The sequence below is a fragment of the Erinaceus europaeus genome, chromosome 3, assembly GCF_950295315.1.
Source record: "Erinaceus europaeus chromosome 3, mEriEur2.1, whole genome shotgun sequence".
Lineage (NCBI taxonomy): Eukaryota > Metazoa > Chordata > Mammalia > Eulipotyphla > Erinaceidae > Erinaceus > Erinaceus europaeus.
Window position 1 is genome coordinate 108,706,447 of NC_080164.1, and position 25,427 is coordinate 108,731,873.

Consider the following 25,427-nt stretch of genomic DNA (forward strand, 5'->3'; position numbering starts at 1 on the left):
AGTAATAAGGCCCAATCTTCAGCAAACAAAACTGGCAAGAAATAGACTTGTCTCTTTTATCAGTTTTCTTTGGCGCCCTGTTCAATAGATTAAGTTTATGGGGATTTAAAAATACTTTTTCATCACAAGAGGAGAAAATATTTGCTCAGCAAATTTGGATTAGCTGTCAGGAGTTAGAATGGAGTATGGATATATATATATTCCCCCCCCCCCAACACACACACACTGTGCTATTATGGAGTTCCTCAGTTAGAAATATTTTGATGTGCATCACTATTTTATTTCACTTTTCCTTTCTCATTTTTAAAATCCAATAAAATATCCATTAATGCAATATTATCACCGAGACTATTGAGGGTTGAGAGATAGAAATTTATGATTCCCCCGGCAACTATAATGCAGCCATCCATCAACAGATACCGTAATGCAAAAATTTCATATCAGATATAGTAATTCAAAAGATAAGAAGCTTGAGGAATCCTTGATTTCCAGATTTCTGAGACTAGTTCCTACTACATAACTCATACCTTATACCCCAGCTAAGGGTGCTAAGATCTAGCTGTGCTGAGTCGTTTTTCTTTCTAAACGTTGCTTGTGGGGCCAGGTGTTGGCACACCTGGTTGAGCACAAATGTTACAATGCACAAAGACCTGGGTTTGAGCCCCGGGTCCCCACCTGCAGGGGGTAAACTTTGCAGGCCGTGAAGCAGGGCTACAGGTGTCTCTCTGTCTCTCTCCCTATCTCCCCCTTCCTCTCAATTTCTGGCTGTCTCTATCCAATAAATAAATAAATAAAGGTAATACTTTAAAAAAATGTTGTCTGTTTTGCTCTACAGAGGTAGAAAGGAGTCCTTAGCTTTGGAAAGCAATCCCCATGAAAGAATGTATGAGTATGCACAGATGCCCACGCAAGTAAGATGCCCCTTTCTTTGGTGCTGCAGAGCAGGCTTCCTTGGATATTTCTCTAGGTCTCACACAGCAAAGTCCTAGTGACACCAACATTAAAACTGTGCTTATTTGAAAACTGGTCAGTAATGTAGTTCCTTCAGAAAAGTCTAATCCTAAGATTTGTTTTCAGATTTGTTTTGATTTCATTTTCTGAAGACTGAGTGACTAGGATTCCATTTTTTTTATTAAATAATTTTTTATCTTTATTTATTTGGAATAGAAACAGAGAGAGATTGTGAGGGGAGTGGGAAATAGTGTGGGGGAGAGACAGAGAGATACTTACAGACCTGCTTTACCATTTGTGAAGCTTTCCCCCTGCAGGTGGGGACCAGGGGCTTGGACCTAGATCCTTGTGCACTGTAATGTGTGTGCTTAACCAGGTGTGCCACCGCCTGCCCCCCCCCCCCCTTTAAAGGTTACTTTTTTCAGTATGGTGGAAATCAGATAATTGAATCAAATAGTCTATTTTAACTTCAGCTTTTTTCTCTGATAATTTAAAATTCCCTTAGTTTTGACCGGAAATAAGGCCCATGCCATTTTAAAAGAGATACTAAGTCTCACTCTGCAATTATTCTTTCAGAGTTCTAGGGAAAAAAAATGAATATGGCCCTGAAGTTTAGCTGATTTAAGAATAATGGAGAAGGTCCTGGGAGGTGGTGCACCTGTAGAGAGAACACTACCATGTTCCAGGGCCCATGTTCTACCCTTTGCTCTCCACCTGCAGGGGGGAAGCTTGCCCCCGCCCCCCAGGCCAAATCTTTAAACCACTTGCTAGATACCAAATTAAAAAGCCCATGGAAACAGCATGATAAACACCCTGGAGACTCAGTCCAGGAAATCACAGATGCCACCACAGTGGGGGACACTTTCATGCTGGGGTATCTCTCCCTCTCTCTCAATGTTTCTGTCTCTCTCTTGCTAGCTGAAGACAGAGTGGTGAAGCCCTAGCAAAGCCATAATAGTAATAGTGATAATAATAAAGACACTATAATAATAATGAAATAAAACTTCAATGCATGAAAATTTAGTCTGAAACTCTGGAGATTCCCAAAGTCCATGGCGGCCCATGAAGTCACCAAGTTTCCAAATACTGACCCCCACCCTCACCCCCACCACCCTTTCCACTTACCTGGGTTAACCTGATTCTGGACTTAGTGCTCTTGCCATTGCCTGGTTTGTTTCCAATCTTTAAAGGGAGGGGGAGACACCAGGGCCACCCCAACTCCCACCCCTGCCCACACCCCCCCCCCCCCCCCCAGGAAGCATGGCCAAGCCTGTGGCAAGTACCTCTTTGGACGGCACCCGGGAACCCTTTCTCTTGTTCCACCATGTCTCCAGCATGGCGATGAAGCAAGAGAGCACGATGCCAGCCGCCAGCACGCAGAAGACTCCAGCGAAGCTCTTGATGTCCAGGGCGCTGCCCTTCTGTTTGGTGTCCACGGAGGAATACAGATCACACTGGCCATTCTTGGGCCACCATTTGTGCTTCAGGATGTCCATGTCCCCATTCTGCTGTAGCTCCAGGATCCTTGGGATAAAGGACAAGGTGGGGTGTGAGTGCATGGCCTATGGACTGACTACCTTCTCTCTGCATCCCAAGGTGCCCCAAGAGTGACCCCTCCAGTGGAAGGGGACGCAGAGCATTATGCACTCAGCACATTAGTTGGGAGTCTACTGGCAAGAGTCTGGAGCTGGGCTACCTATTATCTTCTCTTCCTTCTTGTCTTCCTTTCTCCTTTTCCTTCTCTCCTTCCCTTCCTTTTATCCTTCCTTCTTTCATTCTTTCCTCTCTTCCTTCCATCCATCCTGCCTTCCATCCTTTATCCTTTTATTCTAACTTTTCCTTTCCTTCCTTCCTTCCTTCCTTCCTTCCTTCCTTCCTTCCTTCCTTCCTTCCTTCCTACTTTCATTCTTACTTTGCTTTCTCTTCCTTACCTTCTACTATTCCTTATTTTCTCCCTTCCTTCTTGTGCCTCCTTCTTTTCTTCCTTTCCTTTCCCTCACTCATTTCCTTCCTTCTTTCTTCTCTCCCTTTCTTCCTTCTTACCCTCCTTTATTCTTTCACTCCTCCCTTCTTCCTTCACACCTTTCTTCTCCTCTCTTTCCCTTTCTTTCTCTTTCTTTCCCTTCCCTTCCCTTCCCTTCCCTTCCCTTCCCTTCCCTTCCCTTCCCTTCCCTTCCCTTCCCTTCCCTTCCCTTCCCTTCCCTTCCCTTCCCTTCTCTTTCACTCTATAATGTTGCATTCCTATCCTCCTGCTCAGTTACAAGGTGCTTTTACAGGTGTCCCAGTTTTTGTGTGTCTCCCAGCTTCTGTGGCTCTGAGTCTTTCTTGCAGTGCACTCTGTTGCTCAGAGAAAGATGCTAGCACCATGTTGCCCAACACATGTGGCCACCAAGACATTCATTTAAAGAGGCTTCTATTAATTAATACCATGTGGAAGAAAGTAGCCCTGGGACAAGGCTGAAGCTGATAAAAAGCATCTTTTTTTCTGTTTTTTCTTTTTTTTCCCACACAAGGGATACTGTTTTTCTTTTAATACCAAAGAGGAAAGACTTTTACCTTGGGGGAGGCAAGAAGAAAAAGTAGATCAGAGGCCTTCAGAATTAGAGTCAAGTAAGAAGTAGTATTTCTTTTCTTCTATATTCATCCCCCAGTCCCCACCCTTCTGCCCCAAGGAAGAAAATCTGGTAGTAGCTGCAAAGATTGAAGCTTTTAAGCATGTGTTTTTCTTTTCTTTTCTTTTTTTCTTTTCTTTTCTTTCTTTCTTTCTTTCTTTCTTTCTTTCTTTCTTTCTTTCTTTTTTATGGGAGCACTGCTCAGCTCTTGTTTATGGTGGTTCGGATTAAACCTGGATTTGGAGCCTCAGGCACAAGAGTCTCTTTTGCAGAACAATGATGCTCTCTACCCCCACCCTGCTTTTCTTTTCTTTTTAAATCTCATTTATGATTTTTCACTCATTTATAATTGGGGGGGTGGGAGTAGTGAGTGGGAACTGGAGCATCACTCACACACACAATGCTGGGAACTGAATTACTGCTCAGTATCCTCCTGGATTTATTAATTTATTTTTAATTTCAGAGGGGGGGAGACTGGCACAGCACTACTCCACCATCCATGGAGCTTTCTCCAGGCACCTGCCATCATGAGCCAGTGGGCTTTATGCTGGGTATCATAGTAGGAAGATGTGCAACCTACCGGGTGAGCTATCTCCCAGACCCCTCTCAGTAGAATCTTTGTTCCAGGTCTTCAGGTGTTTGGGGGGAGACTGCTTTAACAAACGAGTGAGGAACACGACCTTTCTGGAAGAAGTGAGTCACTGATGATTCCTTCCTCCCCACCACCTCATATCGATCATGTCTAGAACAAGGAGGAACCTTCAAGCTGGGTCAAACTAGACTGAACCTGCTTGGGAGGCTTTTCTGGAAGAAGTGTCTGCTGGTGACACCTTGCTCTGGGTCACCTGCTGACAGTCCATGACCAGTGTGGCCCACCCTCTGTAATATCCTTCAGGACCAGCCCTTCTTCTTTCTTAGGAAATGTTTAAAAATTACTAATTAGTGGGAAAGAAGAAGCAAGAGAACCAGAGCATCAGGGATGCTTGAGGGTCCAGCGCCTGACCCTCTGGGCTACTCTTAGTTGGGAAGTTGATCTAAAGTTCTGTTGTGTCAGAGTAGTGCTCACACAGAGGTGCAGTTAATTTGCTTGATTGAATTGACTAAAGCTGCTCATATATATATATATATATATATATATAAAATTTCTTTATTGGAGGATTAATGTTTTACAGTAAACAGTAAATACAATAGTTTGTACATGCACAACCCTTCCCAGTTTTCCACACTGCTCTCATATATTTACAGTTCTATTTTGCTTCTGTTTAGCCTCTCTTCCGAAAAGATGCACGGCTTCCCCAGAACTTCTAGAAATCTGCTCCATGGGACACTAGCATTTAGACAGCTTTGGTCCAAAAAGGGTCATTCTGATGGTCATTCATTCTGAGAAATACTCTCTTGAAAATTTATGAACAGGGGGCCAGGTGGTGATGCCTTTAGTTGAGTGCACATGTTACAGTGCTCAAGTACCCAGGTTTGAGTCCCTGGTTCCCAACCTGAAGGGGGAAAACTTTTAGGAGTGGTGAAACATGACTCTCTCTCTGTCTCTCTCTCTCTCCCTTCCCTCTCGATTTCTTGCTGTCTCTACCCAATAAATAAATAAAGATAACAAAAAATTAAAAGAGAAAAGAAAATTGATGAACAGCTGAGTCCATGAAAGGCTCTAAGATGTGCAGAAAAAAAAAGCTTGTATGATATAACACCCATTGTCTACATTTGCCTGATTTTCATTCCCCTTTTCCCCCAAGTGGTAGTAGAAGTAGTGGTTGCCACTGGGACCCCACCATTCCCTACTGGCTTTCTCAGATAAAAGATGAGAGGCAGAGACAGAGAGAGAAAAAGTGTCTTTTTTTCTACCACAGGGGATGGGCAGTGGTGCATCTGGTTAAGTGCACATAACACTAAATGAAAGGACCTGCACAAGGATCCAGAATTGAGCCCCCAGCTCCTCACCATCAGGGGGAAAGATTCATGAGTGGTGAAGCAGGTCTGCAGGTGTCTCTCTCTCTCTCTCTCTCCATATATATATATATATATATATATATATCCTCTCTTTCAATTTCTCTCTGTCCTATCCAATAAAATGGGGAAAAAAATGGCCACCAGGAGCAGTGGCTTCTTAATGCTAGCACTGAGCCCCAGTGATAATCCTGGGGCAAACAAAGAAACAAAACACCACAGCACTGAAGTTCCCTCAGTGCGGTGAGTCTTGAAGCTGGGTGGTCCCCAGGGTAAAATAAGTACATTTGCGAAGTGAGCCAACTTTCCAGCCCTGCCAGTGATCTGTAATAATAAGCCAAAAAGCTAGGACTTTGAGGAATTCATCTGAGAGTTAGTGCCTTCACCCAAAGGCAGAACTATTTGTGAGAATTTCTGCCGCCCCTTGAGTGGTATCACATACACAAAAGTTGGTCCTATCCATTGGATATCACTGGTTAGCATTGGATACTATTAGATATTATTGGGTACCATTGGCTAGTAATAATAATACAATGATAATTATACAACAATAATTCTGAGGTTTGAGTTTCAGGGCACATGTAGCATTAGTTTTATAAGAAGCTCTCTGGGAACAAGACAAGCTCCCAGGATCCCCTGTGCTCTGCCCCCTCCCCCCAGCAGATCAGCACTTGAGGGAGAGAGCATGCATCCTTCCCCCACATTCCTTAGCATGGAGACTATCTGTCTCCTTTCTAGAATGTGCACTCACTCATCCCAAGACTGACACAAAGCAAGAATACAGTGCATGTGCTGAGTACTGCTTTGGCAAATCATCATAAGCCACTTTTTTTTTCTTTTATCATTTTACTCAGGGAAGGGATTAATGGGTTACAGTACAGCTATTGATGCAGAGGTAGAGTTTCTCATCTCCCCAGGATAGGTGTCTGCAAAGCATTCTCACCACAACTTAGGTCCTTCCCCACCATCATGCCCCAGGACCCCAGAGGCCTCTCCACCCACTTCCCTGTCCTCCTCCAGAGTCTTTTGCTTTGGTGCAATATGCCAACTCCAGTCCAAGTTTCATTTTGCTTTTTTCCTTTTTGCCCTTGTTTCTTAAGTTCTACTTATGAGTGGGATCATCCCATATTTATCCTTCTCTTTTTGGCTTCTATCACTTAGCAAGATTCCTTCAAGCTCCATCCAAACGGTTTTTGGTGATACTTTCTAATCAGTTCCATTCGCATCCATTCATCTGGCCATTGGATAAATAAAGTGAGACTATAAATCAGGCATTTTTCTTGGAGACAGGATTAAGTCATAACTGCATATTCAGCTGTAGTTTCCTGGATAGCACTGTTGATTTCTTGTGTAGTGGTGGTACTGTACTCTAAGACCATGGCAGTATCAGGTGAATGAGAGTACAACCCAGTGTTCTCATGCTGTATTCAGGCCACCATGGAGAGCCTGGTTCTATTCTTTACCATATGATTTTCTTAACTTCTACCTGACTCCTATCAAAAACCCTACTTGGTCTGGGTCTTATTGTCCCAGAGTCCATTGTTCTTTACTTTTATTCACCCATTTTCCTGGTTTCTCTTTATACTAGACACGAGAAGCATCGACAGGCATCTGCCTTTCTCTGTGTGACACTTCATGGCTCCCCCATATGGCTGCAAAAGATGGTCTTTAATCTTCTTTCAGGAGCTGAATACTATTCCATTTTATCCACTGACCTCATGTTCTGTATTTGGCAATATGCCAGTGGACACTTAGCTTGATTCCAGCTGTTAGGAGCACAGAGATGCATACATGTCTTTTTTAAAATCTTTTCCACTTTACTAATTTATTTAGAGAGACTGCTATGGTGGGAGGTAGACACCAGAACTCTGCTCAGTTCTGGCTGATGGTGGTGCTGGGGATTGAATCTGGGACTTCAGAACCTCAGGCAGGAAAGTCTTTTTGCAGAATTTTATGCTGTCTCCTGAACCATGCATATGTCTTTAAATTAGTGTCTTGCATCTGTATTTCTTGGACAAACATCCAGAAGTAGGAGAATTGGATTATACATAATTTCTTTTAAAAATTTTTTTATTATATTTATTTATTTTCCCTTTTGTTGCCCTTGTGTTTTTTTTTTTTACTGTTCTTATAGTTATTGTTATTGATGTTGTCATTGTTGGATAGGACAGAGAGAAATTGAGAGAGGAGGGGAAGACAGAGAGAGAGGGAGAGAAAGACAGACACCTGCAGACCTGCTTCACCACCTGTGAAGCGACTCCTCTGCAGGTGGGGAGCCGGGGGCTCGAACTGGGATCCTTACACCGGTCCTTGCACTTCGTGCCACCTGTGCTGTGCCACCACCTGACTCCCACTTTTCTTTTAAGATTTTATTTAGTTCATTAATGAGAAACATAGGAAGAGAGAGAGAGAGAGAGAGAGAGAGAGAGAGAGAGAAATAGCCAGACATCACTCTGGTACTCTGGTACTCGTGCTGCCAGAGATTGAACTCAGGACCTCATGCTTGAGAGTCTAGTTCCTTAGCCACTGTGCCACCTCCTGGACCACCAGAATTTCTATTAAAAAATTTTTTTTGAAAGCTCTCCATAGTGCTTTCTGTCCGTCTGCACCAAATACACGCTCCCATATGCTCCCTGTCACTTGTTTCTTTCCTCTGGATCTGAAATTGCTTCTTTTCATGTCTTCCTATCCTGCTAATTAATTCTCTCCTTTTTCATATTCACTCAGGAACTGATCATTGGTAATTTTGTCATCAGTGGTATATGATTTCATTTAATATGCTCTTTGCCTTCCTTCTTCTCTTCTCCATTCCCTTTCTTCTCTCCTCTTTGTCTTTCTCACTCTTTTCCCTTCCTTTTCCCTTTCTCTTCTCCCTCATTCATTCTTTTTTTTAAAAAAGATTTTATTTATTTATGAGAAAGATAAGAGGAGAGAGAAAGAACCAGATATCACTCTGGCACATGTGCTGCTGGGGATTGAACTTGGGACCTCATGCTTGGGAATCCAAAGCCCTATCACTGCGCCACCTCCTGGACCACTATTTACTTTTTTCCACAAGGGTTATCACTGGGATTTGGTGACTGCATGATATGATTTCACCACTTCTGATGTTCATTTTTTGACAGAGTAAGAGACAGAGAGATAGACAGGGAAAGAGAAATGGAGCAGAAGAGATTTGGGCAGAGTAAGACAGAGAGAAGAAGAGAACCTGTAGCACTGCTCCATTGTTAATGCAGCTTCTCTTGTGTAGGTGGGGACCTGGGCACTTGAACTCTGTGCTCTATGGCATAAGCCACCACCAGTCCTGTGTCATTATTTCTACTCCCGTGTAGGGAAATTGTGAGGATATGTTTTAGCATGGTGTGGGACCTCCTACTGAAAAGTGGGAGCTTGGATGGCACGACGTTTCTGTCAGTCTCTCTCTACTTGAGATCGAGCATGGAAGAAAACGACCACCAGGGAAAAGTTCCCTCTATCAGCCTCCCTGCCTCACAATAGCTCACTCCCTTATTATCTACATAATCATTGTTTTGCCTGGAAGTCCCCTCCCTACTTCCCCACCCATTCCACTCCTTTGATCATATCTGATCTATCTTCTCTCTGCCCTCAGGACCCCACTCTGACTGCTGGTTACTGATAACCTTGCTTTCTCGATTAAACTTCTTGCTCAACAATTACTGGAAAAGTCCTGACCATGCCCAGACCTTTTGCCTCCCTACCATATATGGTATACACATGTCACTTCCTCCCGTGACCCCTTATAGCCCTGCTTTGCTGTTCAATAAACAGATTTGTGCACGAAACATTCCTCTGGTGATCTCTGGTGGCGTCTCTTGCTACACAGGGAAAGATCCAGTCTACTCACTCCTACTGCCCCTGGCTTGCAACAGAGCCGGTAAGCCCAAAGTTTGTGCCTGGGAAGAGGCCTCTCCACCAAAGAGTCTGACACTCCCAGAGTAGGAAAAAAAAAAAAAAAGGCAACCAGAAATAGAGGATTCACTGTACAATTACTGAGTCACAGCAATAGCCTTGGTGGTAGTAAACAAACAAGCAAACACAAAGCAAAACAAAGCTCTAGGCACAGTTGGTCTGGTGTTTGTGGAGCACAGAGGGCTAAGACACTGCAAGAAGGTGCCGCCTCTCAGGATTTATGGAACAAGGATGACCATAGGTTCTCTGGTCAGTGCAGGCTGGGAGAAAAAGAGTATTGGAAGGGAATGGAATTTTTTTATTTTTTTATTTTTTATTCCCGGAGCAGCAATGACTTCTTCTAGAAAACGTAATACTCTTGGAAATAACATTAGAAACGTCTCTAACTGGCACACTTTACTGGCCGTTTTGGTCACTATCAGGCCACCCGATCATCCAGGGCACTAGTCAGGGAATCTTTGGATTTCTACATAGATACAATGGGCCTAGACCTGTAATAGATCCCTCTCTCCACCATCACTGGTCATTTCCATTAGGAACATCATCATAAGCCCTACTGTGAGCCTCTCTAGGACTTTGCCCTTAATCTAGAACACAACGGTAGGGACTGCTACTCTCTCTGAAGGGAGACTGGGTCATCCTATTCTGCCACTCAAAGGTGACTGGTCCTGAAATGAGTGCAGCTTAGAATGTTCCTGGCTGTGATCATGGACTGTGAGCTCAGACTGACAGGGACAGGTTGTACAGGCTCCTGTGCTATGTGTGAATATACATGGGCCCTAGGTCAAATCAATGGGCTAAACAGTTAAATGTTTTCATATATTTTTTTTCATATATGTGAGATACTCTCTGCCCTAATTCAGCTTTCTAGTCCTATTCTCAACTCTGACACCATCTTCCCTGACAATACTTTTAGTTCGCCTGCAGGTTAGCCATCAAGCTCAGGTAAAAATTACTAAAGTCATGACCCCCTTGAGACATATCTAAAGTAGATTTCCTAGCTTCTTTCTACCCTGAGATCCTTATTCATATCTGCTTTATCCTTACTTTTTGGTTCCTGTTCAGTAAACATTTTGTCCTGCCTCATATCTTACTGCCTTTCAGCCAGCCATCAACTTACAGGTGCTATTATGATTCCATCCTGACTTCTCCAGGCAGACGACCTCACCTTACCTCCCTAGAACTAGGGAAAGATAGAAACAGGCTGGGGGTATGGATCCACTTCCCAATGACCATGTTCAGCAAAGAAACAATTACAGAAGCCGGACCTTCCACCTTCAGTACCCCATAAAGATTTTGGTTCATATCTAAGATAGGAAAAAATGATAAGGGAAGATGACCAGAGGGCTCTGAACTCCAATTCCATCAGGATCCAGAGAGAGAAGAGGGAAAAAAGGAAGGACATTCAGAAGTAGTAATAGGCATAGGTGTGACTTGGAAAGGAAGAGAACATAGGACCATAGGAAAAAAAAAAAAAGGACAAATATATATAAATATAGACAGTTATAGAAATAATAGTCAGCCCATATTTGTGACTTTGGGAGAACCGCTGCAGTTTCCAATGGAACTTTGGTGGTGGGATATTATTCCCTATTTTATCATAATTTTGTAAATCAATATTAAATCACTAATAGCATTTCAAAAATAAATAAGTCTCTCTATTCTCTCCTTTTTTTAATGAGCTGGGGCCCCACATATGTGTGATTTCACTGTTCCTTTAGAGAAAGAGAGAGAGCGAGCGAGTGAGCGCCAGACCTGGAACTTGAACTTAAGCCAAGTGCAAGACTAGGCGGGCCCCCTACCTGATGCAGTTTTCTGTGCTCTTCCCCTCCCTTTCATTATTTAACTAAGACTTACTTTGTTAAATTAGGTCTACTTTGTTGAATCAGACGATTTGATCAAGTTTAGCATAATCTAGGGCACTGCTTTGAAGACTAATGGATGAGTCCTTATCATTAACAAGGGGGAATTATTTTCTTGTTTCTAATATTTTAAAGCACTCGCATATTTAAAAATTATTTTATTTATTAGTTATTGGATAGAGACTGAGAGAAAGGGAGGGGGAGAGAGACATTTGAAACATTGCTTCACCATTTGTGAAGTTTCCTCCCTGTAGGTGGAGGGGAGGCTGAGGGCTTGAACCTGGGTCCTTGCACATTGTAACGTTTGCTCAGCCAGGTGTGCCACCATCCAGCCCCGCACTTACATCTTTAACTGAGTTTTATAAACACATTTAGGGGGCTGGTGGTAGCTTGCTGGGTTAAGTGCACATAGTACAGGGCGCAAGGACGAGCACAAGGATCCAGGTTTGAGCCCCTGTGGGGGTGGGGGTCACATTGCAAGTAATTAAGAAGGTCTGTAGGTTTCTATCCCCTAATCTGTCTTCTCCTCTTCTATCAATTTCTCTTTGTCCTATCTATGCCATAGCCTATCTAACAGCAGCAGCAGAAGCAACAACAACAATGGAAAAATGGCTGCTAGGAACAATGGATTCATAGTGCAGGCACTAAACCCCAGCAATAACCCTGGAGGGAAAAAAACAAACGAACAAACAAAAAAACCTCCTAAAGAAAAGCTTCACCTTTTAATTCTACACATTAGCAATGAGAGAGAGAGAGTGAGAGAGAGAGAGAGAGAGAGAGAGAGAGAGAGAGAGGGGCACTGTTCAGTTGTGGTATTTAATGGAACTGAGGATCAACCCTGGGCTTCAGGTATATGCTGTTACGTGTAGAGATACCTGCCACCACCACCAAAGCTGCAAAACTCTATTATCATTAGTGCTTATTGAGGGAAAAATAAGTTTACAAGACTATTGTCATACAGGTCCAGCTTCTCAACTCCTTTTCCACCACCAACTCAGGGTCCCTTCCACCATTCTGCTCTGGGTCCCCAACTCTCCCTAAACTTCCCCAACCCCAGTCCTTGGCTTTGCTTCAAGCAGACTATGCCTGATAAAAGAAAAATGCTTACTTTCAAGGGCAGCTTGTTTTGTTACCTGTGCAGATTCCACCAGATGGCAGTCTTGGCTCACTGAGGGAGGATAACTACAGCTATTGACCTGTGTAACCCTGTAGTAAGGAATTTGCAGCAGTTGGGAGTAGAATGTGCTAGAGTAGGGTGTGTGGAGTGGGAGAGGGCTTGGGGGGAGGGTCATAAAACATCCTGCCCCTTCACCCTGAAGGGATGAAAGCTGTGCTTACCTTGAGGAGTTATTCTGGTGAGAAATAACAAGGCCATTAACAAAAACAATCACTAAGGTCATGGGCCATTTGGAACATACCTAAAATAGACTTACTTATTAGATTCTTCCAACATGAAGACCCCAAATATCATCTGCTATATTCTTGCCTTTAGATTCCTGATTATTAAACAGTTTGTTCTGCTTTATATTTTAATGTTTTTCAGCCACCAAGTTGCAGATGCTACCATGACGCCAACCTGACTTCCCTGGGCAGATGACCTCATCAATGTGTCTTGGGATCTGACCCCTGCAGAGCCCTGCTCCACTAGGGAAAGATAGAAAACAAGCTGGGGGTATGGACCCACCTGTCAATGCCCATGTCCAACAGAGAAGCAATTACAGAAGCCAGAACTCCCACCTTCTGCACCATATGATGATCCTGGGTCCATACTCCCAGAGGGATAAGGAAAAGGGAAGCTTCCAATAGAGGGAATGGGATGTGGAACTCTGGTGGTGGGAATTGTATGGAGTTGTACCCCTTTTATCCCACAATTTTATTGATTATTATCAAATCACTAATGACAATAATAATAGAAACCAGTAAAAAAAAAAGCATTATAGTGTGAGGTATTTGGCTCTTAGTGGGCTACTCAGATGCAGGCTGAAATTATTTCCGGCTGCATGATTGGTTATTGTCCTTTTTTGGAACCTATCCTGGTGCATATTTCTTTTCCTTCACTTTATCTTTTCTGCCCCACCCCCAAGCCCCCTTGGGAGAAAAAGTGGAGGCAGAGAGAGACACACAGAGAGAAGAGAAACTCTGTAACCCTTCTCCACCATCCATGGTGCTCCCATCTGGTGCTGGAGCTGAGCTCTAACTTGGGACCCTGTACATGCTAAGGCACAGGTTTTACCAGGCGAGCTCTCTCCCAGCCTTGATACAGACTTCTTAAAGAACAACTCTATTCCCAGATGAAGCAGTGAATGACTGACTCACGGAGAAGAGGGCTGCATTTTTGTCTTTTGTTCCAAATCACTAAGATTTGGAGCAATTTTGCAATCTCATTGGACACAGAAAGAAATCTTAGAGCTTCATAAAACCTAGCTCAAGAACGGATAATGGGGGGGGGGCTGGACAGTGGCACACCTGGTTAAGTGCACATAGTACAATGCATAAGGATCCAGGTTCAAGTCCCCATTTCTCACCTTCAGGGGGGACAATGCTTCACAGGTGGTGAAGCAGGTCTGATTGTGTCTATCTCTCTCCCTCTCTATCTCCCTCTCCTCTCTCAATTTCTCTCTGTCCTATCCAATAAAATGGAAAAATAGCCACCAGGAGCAGTGGATTCATATTGCCGGCAAGGAGCCCCAGTGATAGCCCTAGAGGTAAATAAATAAATAAATAAATAAATAAATAAATAAATATGAAAATGGGTGCCAACTCAATCCTGCATGCATGAAAGTCTTTTCTGGTACAAATGAACACATTTCCAGGGAAGGAGTAGGAGCACTACAAGACCCTCCTCTCCTATTTAATAAAAATATTCAACAGGTTCGAGAAGCTCATCTTGAAAAGCTTTTTTACCTTTTACTCCGAAGACATCATTCTTATTTGTGTGTGAGAACTGCATTAATTACTGATGACTTCATCATTCTTAATCACAACTCTGGAATTGGATCTGGAAATTTATTTGTAACAAGCCAGGCTGAAGAAATATTGATTCAAAATTACTCACGCAGGTTATTTTGATTTTGCCTTTGAACACTAGTGCAGTCCTCTTAAAAGTATTAAATAAATATTCTTATATTTATAAAAATATTAAATAAATAAATATTAAAAATATTCCTGTTCTTAGGTAATTTCCTACTTAGCTATAAAAATGGAGAAGAGAGACCTGAAGTTCAGTTGTTTATGCTGAGAAACACTGTTTTTATTAGTGATGTAGTGATTAGTGGTTACCAAACTGTAAGACTGTTTTTTTTCCTCTAGGGCTATTGTCAGGGGTCAGTGCCTGTACTACAAATCCACTGCTCTTAGAGGCCATATTTTCCTTTTTTTTTTTTTTTTTTGCCATTGTTGTTGTTGCTGCTGTTGCTGCTGTTGTTGTTGAATAGGACAGAGAGAAATCAAGAGAGGAGGGGAAGGCAGAGAGGGGTAGAGAAAGATAGAAACCTGCAGATGTGCTTCACCATTTGTGAAGAGACTCCCCTGCAAGTGGGGAGCCAGGGGCCTGAACCAGGATCCTTACACCAGTCCCTGGACTTTGTATCATGTGCACGTAACCCACTGCACTACCTCCTGCCCCCCCAATTATAATATTTTAAGGCTATGGATTCACATCCATAAGTGTGTGTATAATTTACCATACGCAACACCAAAGTCCTGTGCCCCCCTTCCCTCTAATTATCCCCATCAAATCTATGAGGTATTTTAGTTATTATTTTTTTTAATTTCTTTTGTTCCAATGCTCTATATTCCATAGGTGGGCAAAGTCAGACAGATGCTTTCTTTTTTTTTTTTTTTCCCTCCAGGGTTATTGCTGGGCTCGGTGCCTGCACCATGAATCCACCGCTCCTGGAGGCCATTTTTTTCCCCTTTTGTTACCCTTGTTGTGGTTATTATTATTACCATTGTTGATGTTGTTCGTTGTTGGATAGGACAGAGAGAAATGGAGAGGGGAGGGGAAGACAGAGGGGAAGAGAAAGATAGAAACCTGCAGACCTGCTTCACCACCTGTGAATCAACTCCCCTGCAGGTGGGGAGCCGGGGGCTCGAACCGGGATCCTTACGCTGGTCCTTGCGCTTTGTGCCACGTGCGCTCAACCCATTGAGCCACCGCCCGACCCCCTAGCAGATGCTTTCTTTACTTAATTCACTTACAATTGCCAGCCCCATTTCTCACCTTTACTTTCAAAATTAGACACTATCATCTTTTTTTTCTTTTGTAAAACCACATTTTTGGTGATTAATGTGGTTTACAAAATTGTAAGATTACTTCTGTTTTTGCAAACTTGTGTGTTTCAATTCTCTAGATTCTACATATGCATGAAACCATCTGGTAAGTTGCCTTCACTTCTTTACTTGTTTTGCTAAGCATCATCACTTCCATCCATTTTGTTCCAAAGGACACAGTGTCATCTTTTTGATTGCAGAGTAGTGTTCCATGGAGTACAAATCTCATCACTTCTTTAGCCAGTCATCTGATTATGGGCATTTAGGCTGCTTCCAATCTTTGGCTATTGCAAATAATGCAGCTATGAACATAGGGGTGCATCTTTTCCTTTGAATTAGTTCTTGAGTGTCCTTTGGATAAATGCCCAGGGGTAGTACTGCTTGATCATAGGGTAAATCCATCTTTATTGATACAGTGTCATCTTTAAATTTTTCTGCAAGTAATGTAAGTTTTTTTTGTACAAGGATCCTTTATTTGGGGGGGAGGGAGCATATATGGAAGAACTGAGACTTTTGCACTTACAATCTCCTTTTTTTGTTTTATTATTTTTTTTACATCGGGGCTGAGAATCTATCCTCCCCTCCCCCCAAGTTTTTTTACTTTGGAGCAATACTCCAAGCTCAGTCAACTTTTGCTTTGTGTTCCCTTTCTGTTGCACTTTCTCAGCTTCTGCTAATGAGTGGGATCATCCCATACTTGTCTTTCATGGAAACAAAGGCTATTGGACTAGACAAGACTGAGAACACCATGATTATTATTCACTCCCACCCTCTTACTCATTTTAGGGATGAGAAAACTGAATCATACAGAACAATGACTCCTTCAACTCATAGCAGCCAATGCACAGAAAGCAGTTTATATAGGATGCTGGCATAACCAGAGGCTCTTAGCAGCCAGACACTGAAGACTGACATGTGAGTCTCCACAAGCCTGGCTTGGGCTGACTTCAGAGCTGAAGGGATCAATAGTCTAGCAGTATTCTCTCACACCATCTCAGATACATTGCCCAGACCATGCTGTCATAGAGCTTAAATGACTTTTTCAGTGATGACCACAGAGAATCCAGAGCTGAGCTAGCATGAGAGCTCTGACCTGTCTCCAACCACCCTTCTCTCCAGACCCCTATACAGCCTCTAACATGCTCCTCTTGGGGGTAAAAACTTTCTCCTTCATATCAAATATTTGTTAGAACCTGAGTAAAATTAAAAAAAATAAATATATACATGTATATATATATATGTATATATATATTAATGGATAGAGACAGAGAAAAATTGAGGTGGGAGAGATAGAGAGAGAGAGACAGAGAGAGAGAGAGGCATGCAGCCCTGCTTCACCACTCGTGAAGCTTCCCTCTTGCAAGTGGAGACCAGGGGCTTGAACCTGGGTTGTTGTGTAGTGTAGTGTGTGTGCTTAAACAGGCTCACCAATGCCTGGCCCCTCCAAAATTTCTTTCAACCACAATATGATTGTGGTGCTAGAGCAAACCTATTCCTACATGAGTGGGGCATGCAAAGAATGTGTGCAGGTCTTCTAGATAACCTGAATGATCTACCCCAGGAGACAGAGAAGTGGGAACAAGACCAAAATTAGTTCAGTATAATTGGAAATTTAACCTCATAATAATTTAATATGGCAAGTTTGGACCTACAGGGATGTAGAGGCTACATAGGCTCTTATGCTGAATACAGGCCCCAGATCAAATCAGTGGGGTTTACATTCCACAATATTTATACACTTTTCCCATATTTGTGAGCTACTCTCTTCCCTGATCCAGATTTCTAGTCCTTTTTCCAGCCGTAACATCATCTCCCCAGACAATAACTTAGGTCCATCTGCATATCAGATGTCAGGCTCAGGCAAAAACTAATAAAGTCACGGACCATTTGGAATATACCTAAAATTAACCTACTAGCTATTTCCAAAACAGAGACTCCAAATCTTCATCTGCAATATTATAGCCTTTAGGTTCACGAGTAGTCAACAATTTGTTTGGCTTTATATGTTAACTCTTTTTCAGACACCAGGTTCCAGATGCTACCATGATGCCAACCGGACTTCCCTGGACAGATGACCCCACCGATGTGTCTTGGATGGAGCTCTGCTTCTCCAGCGCTCTGCCCCACTAGAGAAAGAGAGAGACAGGCTGGGAGTATGGATCAAGCTGCCAATGTCCATGTTCAGCAGGGAAGCAATTACAGAAGCCAGACTTTCCACCTTCTGCACCCCATAATGACCCTGAGTCCATACTCCCAAGGGGTTAAAGAATGGGAAAGCTATCAGGGGAGGGGAGGGGAGGAGATACAGGGTTCTGATGGTGGGAATTATGTGGAGTTGTACCCTTCTTATCCTATGGCCTTGTCAGTGTTTCCATTTTATAAACAAATAAATTAAAACAAATATATTTTGTCTTGTAAAAAATAATCGAATATGTTTTTAGCTTCAGCTTGATTTACTGAAGAGAATGACTCAGTCATCCCTATTGCTGTCTTCCAAAAAAATATATGGCCTCAGGATTTGTGGAGGACTACAGAATACTCCTTTACTTGGCATGAGGGGGAGGTGGCCATTGATGGCTTACAAATCTCTTCTTTGAGAAGCACTGGGCCTGGGTCTTTGGACCTAAGTTGATGATGGTTGCTAGGGTCGAAGAGGCAGAGGGCTTCAAGCTGCTAACCGTAGTGAATGTCCTCTTCATCTCTCTTAAGAGTGTGGCCTCCTCCTTGCTAGATTTTCTTTGGCTTTGTGGAGAGCTATGCCCCTTGGCCCCAAGACTGGTCAGTGGGTGGTCACTCACCATTCATGCCAGAGGGAAGTGAGAGGCATTTGAGATTGAAAACTGAACTTCTGCTTTCTTCCTCACCATGTAGCTCTGGCTTCTCATCCAGCATGTTATCTCTGTGAGAGCTCAGCCTGTGGTGCCTTGGGACTGTCCTCAGAAGCACATGGTTGTTGTCCTCACTGAGCCTTCTCAGTCTCTCTCACACTTTTCATTTGTCCACCTCCTATCCTGGTCTCTGCCAGAAATCTCTGGTCAGAAGAGCTTTCCAGTTTCAGAATGCCCACCCTATTTAGCGTGTGTGGTAAAACATTCAGCAGGATATTTCTTCCTTTCTTCCTTCCATCGTTCCTTCCTTTTTTCTTTTAATTTTTATTATCTTTATTTACTTATTGGATAGAGACAGCCAGAAACTGAGAGGAAGGGGAAGATAGAGAGGGAGACAGAGAGACACCTGCAGCCCTGATTCACCTCTTGTGAAGTTTTCCCACTGTAGGTGAGGACCAGCAGCTCGAACCTGAGTCCTTCTGCACTTAACCAGGTGTGGCCTCCCAGAAGAACTTTTTCAAACAGCAGATGAGTCAGTATTTTAGAGTCAATGGGCCAGAACTCCCACACTATTTAACAGATTTATTGTACTCCCATACAATTTTCCTCTCTCTGGTTACTGAGGAAGAATTAATAATAGTAGAAGTTAATTCTCAGAATTAATAATGCTTTACAAGATTATAAGCTTATAGGATAGAGTTCCACACCACACCCACCACCAAAGTTCTGTGCCCCCACCCTTCCAAAGATAGCCACCATAGTTCTCACAAAACAGTTTTTTTTCTTTTTTAAATTTCTAGAGTTTTTGTTTTGTTTTGCAAATCCATGTGATTCAGTCCTCTAGATTCCACATGGTCATTGTCTGTTATCTCTTTATTGATTATGCTAAGCATATTCAGCTACAATTCTATCCATTTTCTCCCAAAGGAGACAGTATCACCTTTTTTTAAACTGTAGAGTAGTATTCTATGAAGTATATGTGCCATAACTTGTTTATATTGTCATCTGTTGATGGGCATTTAGGCAGCTTCCACTCTTTGGCCATTGTATCTGCTTTTAAATTAACACAGGTGAGTTACTTTTGCACTTGATCACATTGAGAAAGAATCTGAAGTCTCCTTGAGAAAGAATTTGAGCTCCCACTGTGCCGGGCCAGCGACACAAGAAAGATGACCCAGGAACTGAGCTGGTGGTGGCGAGGCAGTTCAAAAATCTTTATTCATCCCTGCACCCAAGCTCTTAAAGGCTGGAAAACGGAAGTGTAAAATCGGAAACAGAAGTGGCTTGACAATACCGTACATGGTTAGGAAAGGGGTGGAGAAAGGTAAAAGGGGCTGGGAAAGGTAGGAACTTCCTTAGCAACTGTTGCAAGGGGTTTAACTGGTAGGATTAATAATACCCTGCAGGCAGGAAGGGTCTTGAGGGTAGAAAAATAATGTATCAAATGAGCAGAATGGGTGGGGAAATAGGGGGGAGATTTTAAGACATTTGTTAGACAAAGCAGAACATTGATATGTAGATATTAAGAGAGAGGGCCATTGTATCAAGGAAATCAGGGTAACACAGGAGAGCTGGCTTAATGTTTTAAGGAATGCCAAGCCCCTGGAGGTAGAAAAATGCAGGGTCTCTGGAGACAGGGAGTAAGCTAACAGAGAGGCAGAAAACTGAGGTCCGTTGTTCTCCCAAGTTCAACCTCAGAAAGAGAGTCTGACAGGGAGATTTGTTTCCTCAGTTCCCCACTTTTCAATGGGAAAAACCTCACCACGCTCAACCTGGTTCTCACAGTATTTCCAGCACCACTGTATATCAACAAAGGAGGTATAATCACTTCATTGTGGATTTCCTTGCTTTCCTGATTATTCTGGGATACACCCTATTTATCTGAAGTCAACAGAAATCATGTTCCAGAAGAGTGACTGACTCTCTTAACTATTTGAAATCAGATAGGTAGTATTTGAGGCCTGTATTTGCTGAATCATTTTCTAGGCAATGGGAACTTGACTTTGAAATCAAAGGGATAGGTGGGCTGGGGAGACAGCAAAATGGTTCTTCAAAAAGACTCTCATGCTTGAGACTCTGAGGTCCCAGGTTCAATCTCAGCACCACTGTAAACCAGAGTTGGCCTTTCTCTTTCTCCCTATATCTCTTCTATTAAAAAACATTTTTTAAAAAGCACAATCAAAGGAATAGGGAGAGAGAAACTGGAAGAAATTTCAGGAACATTTTTGTGGTTTCCTAAGATGCAGGAAGATAGTCAACCAAGGCTGAAAAAGTGGTATCTCTTTTAATCAAAAGACTATAAATGGTTTTTAGTTTATGGGTAACTAGGATTACTAGGAACTACTTATCAGTCTTTCAGGAGTAGTGAAGAATTGATAGAGATGATTAATGGAAGTGACAGCAATGGTAGTTGAGGAAGGGATCTGAAAGATGAGGTCATATTTAACTCTGCTCTGTGGGGTACAGTGGCCTGCCTGGACCCCCAGTTTGGGTCAAACCAAAAGGGCAGGACAAAATTATAAGCTTAGCCCTATTGTTGAGGGCTGCTGTCTCTCTGAGACCTGATCAAACAGGAAAGTTGCCTGTCCAGCTTCAAACCTGACCTTGCACTTTAAAGTTTGGGACTTCTTAATAATATCTTCAATTGGACAGATCTGGCTAATTAAGAAAACAGTATCTGATTGGGTGAAATAGCTCAGAGCTCCAGTGTTGCAGCTGGTTAACATGCAGTACTTATATGGATGAAATAACTCATGTGATAGTGTACTGCTTTGCCATATGCACAACTCAGGTTCAAACCTGACCCCTATCCCATTGAAGGAAACTTTGGTGCTGTGACCTCTTCCCCCTCTCTTCCCCTCCCTCCCCCCTCTGCCTGTCTTATCTTTAGGAAGGAGAAAGAGAAACACAAAAATAACACATCCATGACTTTATGCAGTAGTAATGTCTTAGAAATAAACAGTAAGCCTTATCTAGATTTCCCTAAGGAAGCACAATAATAAAACACACACCCAGAGCTGCAAAGTTTATAAGCTCAAGTCAAGAACATCACAGAGCGCTTGGTTTACTTCTTAGGCTTCTTGGTTTAATTGATTGAATGAATGATGGATTGATTCTCCTCCTCTCCACTAAGAAGGTCGATGCTATCAATTTCTCATTTTATACCCAAGGAGACTGAAGCTGAGAGGTGAAGAATGTGTTCTAATACCACAGAGCTAGTGAGTGAATCAGTCAGCTCTAAAAGTCAGGTCATCTAGTGTCCATATGATTAAAAAAAATGCTACCAGGCATATTATTATTATTATTTTATTTTAATTTTTTTTATGAAACCCAGTGTAAACAGAAGCTGTCTTTATGTTGTACTACTCTGTTCACTCCAGCTTTGATGACTTAAATTCTTTGGCTAACACAAATTCCATTGTGTCCATGCACCAACACTGCACTTCTAGTCGTACACTGGGATCTCTGCAGCGAGCAGCATGAATATGGCCAGAGCTCATTAATCTCTTCGCCATTAGAGTAAACATCAGATGAATTCCTTCTTATGAGATGCCAGGGAACTTTGCCAATGCTTTCAAAATGTCCTGACTGTAGTCGAAAGAGTTATGCAGCTGTATCCTTATTCAACATGGAGAAGTTTCCACCTATGGTTGCAGACTATCACAGTCATATTTCCTGTAGCAGTGTTTCCTAAAAGGCAGCTGACTCATCCATAAACCTCAGTGATTTTGAAAACTGTGCCTTATTTAATCTTTAATGCTTAAGAGTGGTTGTGCTGTTCAAATATTGATGGGCTTTTTGTTGGCTCATAGAGTCATCATGTTTAATAGATACACTGGTTTGGGATGAAGAGCCTGTCAGAGGAGACCCACCATGTCCCATTGAGTGGGTCACTCTAGGTTTTAGACTCCTCTCTTCCGACCACAAGCTTGGCACAGCTTCTAGGGGGCCAAATAAGGCTGGTTCACAGAGCAGCAATTGCCAGTAAAATCAAATTAGCAACATGATGAAACTCAAGAACTTGGGTGATGAGTGAACTTTAATTATTATATATATATATTGTGTTTGTGCTGGCAGTAAAAGTCAAGCACTCATTACAGAAATGGCAGGCATGATCTTTCATGGATGAGTGCTGCGTGGCAAGTGACTAGGTAATGAGGATAATGAAAGTCAGCCACAGCGATGCTGAAGAGACTCCACCACAGCTCCTGCCGAGAGAGAGGGCATAATTGTAGTGGGAATAAGAACACTTCTGGTGATCTTTTAAAATGTCAGCTTCATCCTTAAGCTCAGTGTGATATTTGGGTTATAGGGTAAAGGGCACATACCCTTTCATTCTGCAGAGAGGCTAGCAGTGTTCATCCCTCTGCAGGCAGACCTGAAGTGGCCTGCACACTGAGCCATCACCCAAACCACAGCAAATGCATCTTTATTCCATTCAATGTCAGGTATTTCTACAATCTTTATCTTTCTTTGACTGCACAGTCTGTAATTGAAAACAACAATCATCTACCTGGGTCATTCACTCCAGTGAAGCAAAGTCTTCCTTCATACACTCCCATTCATTTAACTCTTGATATATATATATGTATATATATATATACATATATCTATATCTATATATTTGGGTTGGGACAGTCCTATAAAAATCATTTTCTTTCTTTTAAAAAATCATGTTATTTTTATTGACAGAGACAGAGAGAACTTGAGAAGGGAGGGGGAGGTAGAGAGGGAGAGAGACAGAGAGACACCTGCAACCCTGCTTCACCACTCATGAAACTTCCTCCCTGCAGGTAGGGGCCAGTGTTTTGAACCTGGGTCCTAGCACATGGTAATGGTGACTTGTGTACCACCACTCTGCCTAAAAATCTATTTTTAAAAAAATAAATCTAATAAATAAGAGTGTGGGACAGATATTTTAAAATGGTGGTCAAGAACTTTACATCAGCTGCTGTGACCAAGTGTGATAAACTCCTTTGAGAAAATGGATCCCAAATGATGATGTAAAGCAAGGTCTCCAAAAACCTTTATTTGGAGGCTAAGAGCTAGTTTCCCTTTAGTGGGCAGGATCTAGTCCTCATTCAGTGTGCATAGCTGTTAGATGTGGAGCAATTTTTTAAAAAGAATTTATTTATTTATTCATGAGAATGAAAGGAGAGAAAGAACCAGACATCATTCTGGTACATGTGCTGCCAGGGATTGAACTCAGGACCTCACATTTGAGAGTCGAATGTTTTTTCCACTGTGCCATCTCCCAGGCCATGCAGCAACTGTTTTTAAGTTAATGCTAAGTGTCAAGCATTAAGCATATGGTTGTTCACTGGAACATCAATTTAAATAGAATATACCTATATTTCTTGAGTCATTTCAGGGATGGCTGATTTGAAAGAGAAGTGTTAACTCTCTCTCCTCTTTTTTTTAATGAGACAGCAGACTGAGGAGTTATTCTGATCAAACTGGCTACTTCTAAAAAAGTTACATAAGGTGGTATGAAGTAGAAGTATGACTTGTCTCTTTCCAGGCAGGAAGGATAAATTGATATCTTACTGCTTGCCTTCACAATTTAGTTCCCCCACGCATGGAAGCTGTGCTGGCAATTAGTCTATTCCATCTTCTTAATGATACTTATCTATTACTCAGATAATGCATCTCTTGTCTCCAACCAGCAGGACTAACTGCTTTCCAGAGTGAAGTTTTCATCAGTTATTAGATAGAAGATTTACCAATATACGGGAAGGGAGTCGTCTATCTTCCGGTGTGCTGGTATGTGGAGAATGGAGTGTGGGTTGGGGTGAGGCTGCTGTGCTGCAGCGGGGTGGCTGCTCCCTCGGGACCTCCCTCAACCTCTACAGAATTGTGGGGATTTTATGGTAGCAGCTGGAGGAGATGAAAAGCCCTGCTTACTCACTTGGGGGGCTTATGGGGAGAGGTTTCAGTAAATCAGAAACGAGGCTTGAGAGAAGTTGAGTGCCATCCAGTACTGCAATCTATCAGAAGACCTGCGTTTCTTTACAGAAATGCAGGGCCTGGTCAAACCACACTGGTGCAGGGCGACACAGAAATGTTTGCAATCCCTGCTGCTCTCTCCTTTTTTTATTTTTGATTGTCTTTATTAGTTTGTTGGATAGAGATAGTCAGAAATCAAGAGGGGTGGGGGAGGTAGAGAGGAAGAGAGACACTTGCAACACTGCTTCACTTGCAAAGCTTTCCCCTTGCAGGTGGGGATGGGGTCCTGAACCTGAGTCCTTGCACATTGTAACATGTATACTCAGCCAGGTGTGCCAACACCCACCCCCCAACCCCCCGCCATTCTCTCATTTACCCAAGGTCTGACACAGGCTCCTCATGTCTTTCAAACTGGTGAATTTGAACAGAATGCAACCTAACTCAATGAGGGGTGTGATTTCCAAGAGTCTTGGTGTTAAATAATTGTGAGCACAACTTTTCCCCATTCTGGGTGCCACTGTTATGTTTCTCAGTGATGAAAACTGAAGGGCATATTAGCTAATTTTAAAATTGCTTTACCGTGAATGTGGTAGAAACAGTGCTGGGTACAGGACTTTAGTTCTAGACCAGTAAAAAGGGATCATTTGGACAAGTCTCCAGTTCTAGAGATGACCAGAAGATACAGGATTCTGTATGCAGTTAATGGTTAGCTTCCCTCCCCCATCTCCAATAGAAGTTGGGTGATATAAGAATAAGAAGTACTGGGGTCAGGTGGTGGCACACCTGGTTAAGCACACGCATTACAGTGTACAAGGACCTGGGTACAAGCCCCTGGTCCCCACCAGGGGGGGGGAAGCTTCACAAGTGGTGAAGTTGTGATGCAGGTGTCTCTCTGTCTCTTTCCCTCTTTCTATCCCTCCTCCTCTCTCAATTTCTCTCTGTCTCTATTCAATAAGAAATAAATAAAATACTGTTAAAAAAGAATAAGAAGTACCTTGAGAGCTTGTTTGGAGGTTCTAGCAGGGGAACACAGCTACTCATATATACTCGACCAAAGACTGGTCCATCTC

The 25,427-nt window shown here is 42.6% G+C and overlaps 1 protein-coding gene across 1 annotated transcript in view; it reads right to left on the reverse strand.

The window, feature by feature from the left end:
• The window catches only part of GRID2 (glutamate ionotropic receptor delta type subunit 2), a 1,638,698-nt gene that overhangs the window by 4,094 nt on the left and 1,609,177 nt on the right, over nt 1-25,427 (reverse strand). The window contains exon 16 of the mRNA XM_060188447.1: nt 2,235-2,475. Coding sequence (XP_060044430.1) covers nt 2,235-2,475 — 241 coding nt within the window. The remainder of the gene's footprint in view (nt 1-2,234; nt 2,476-25,427) is intronic.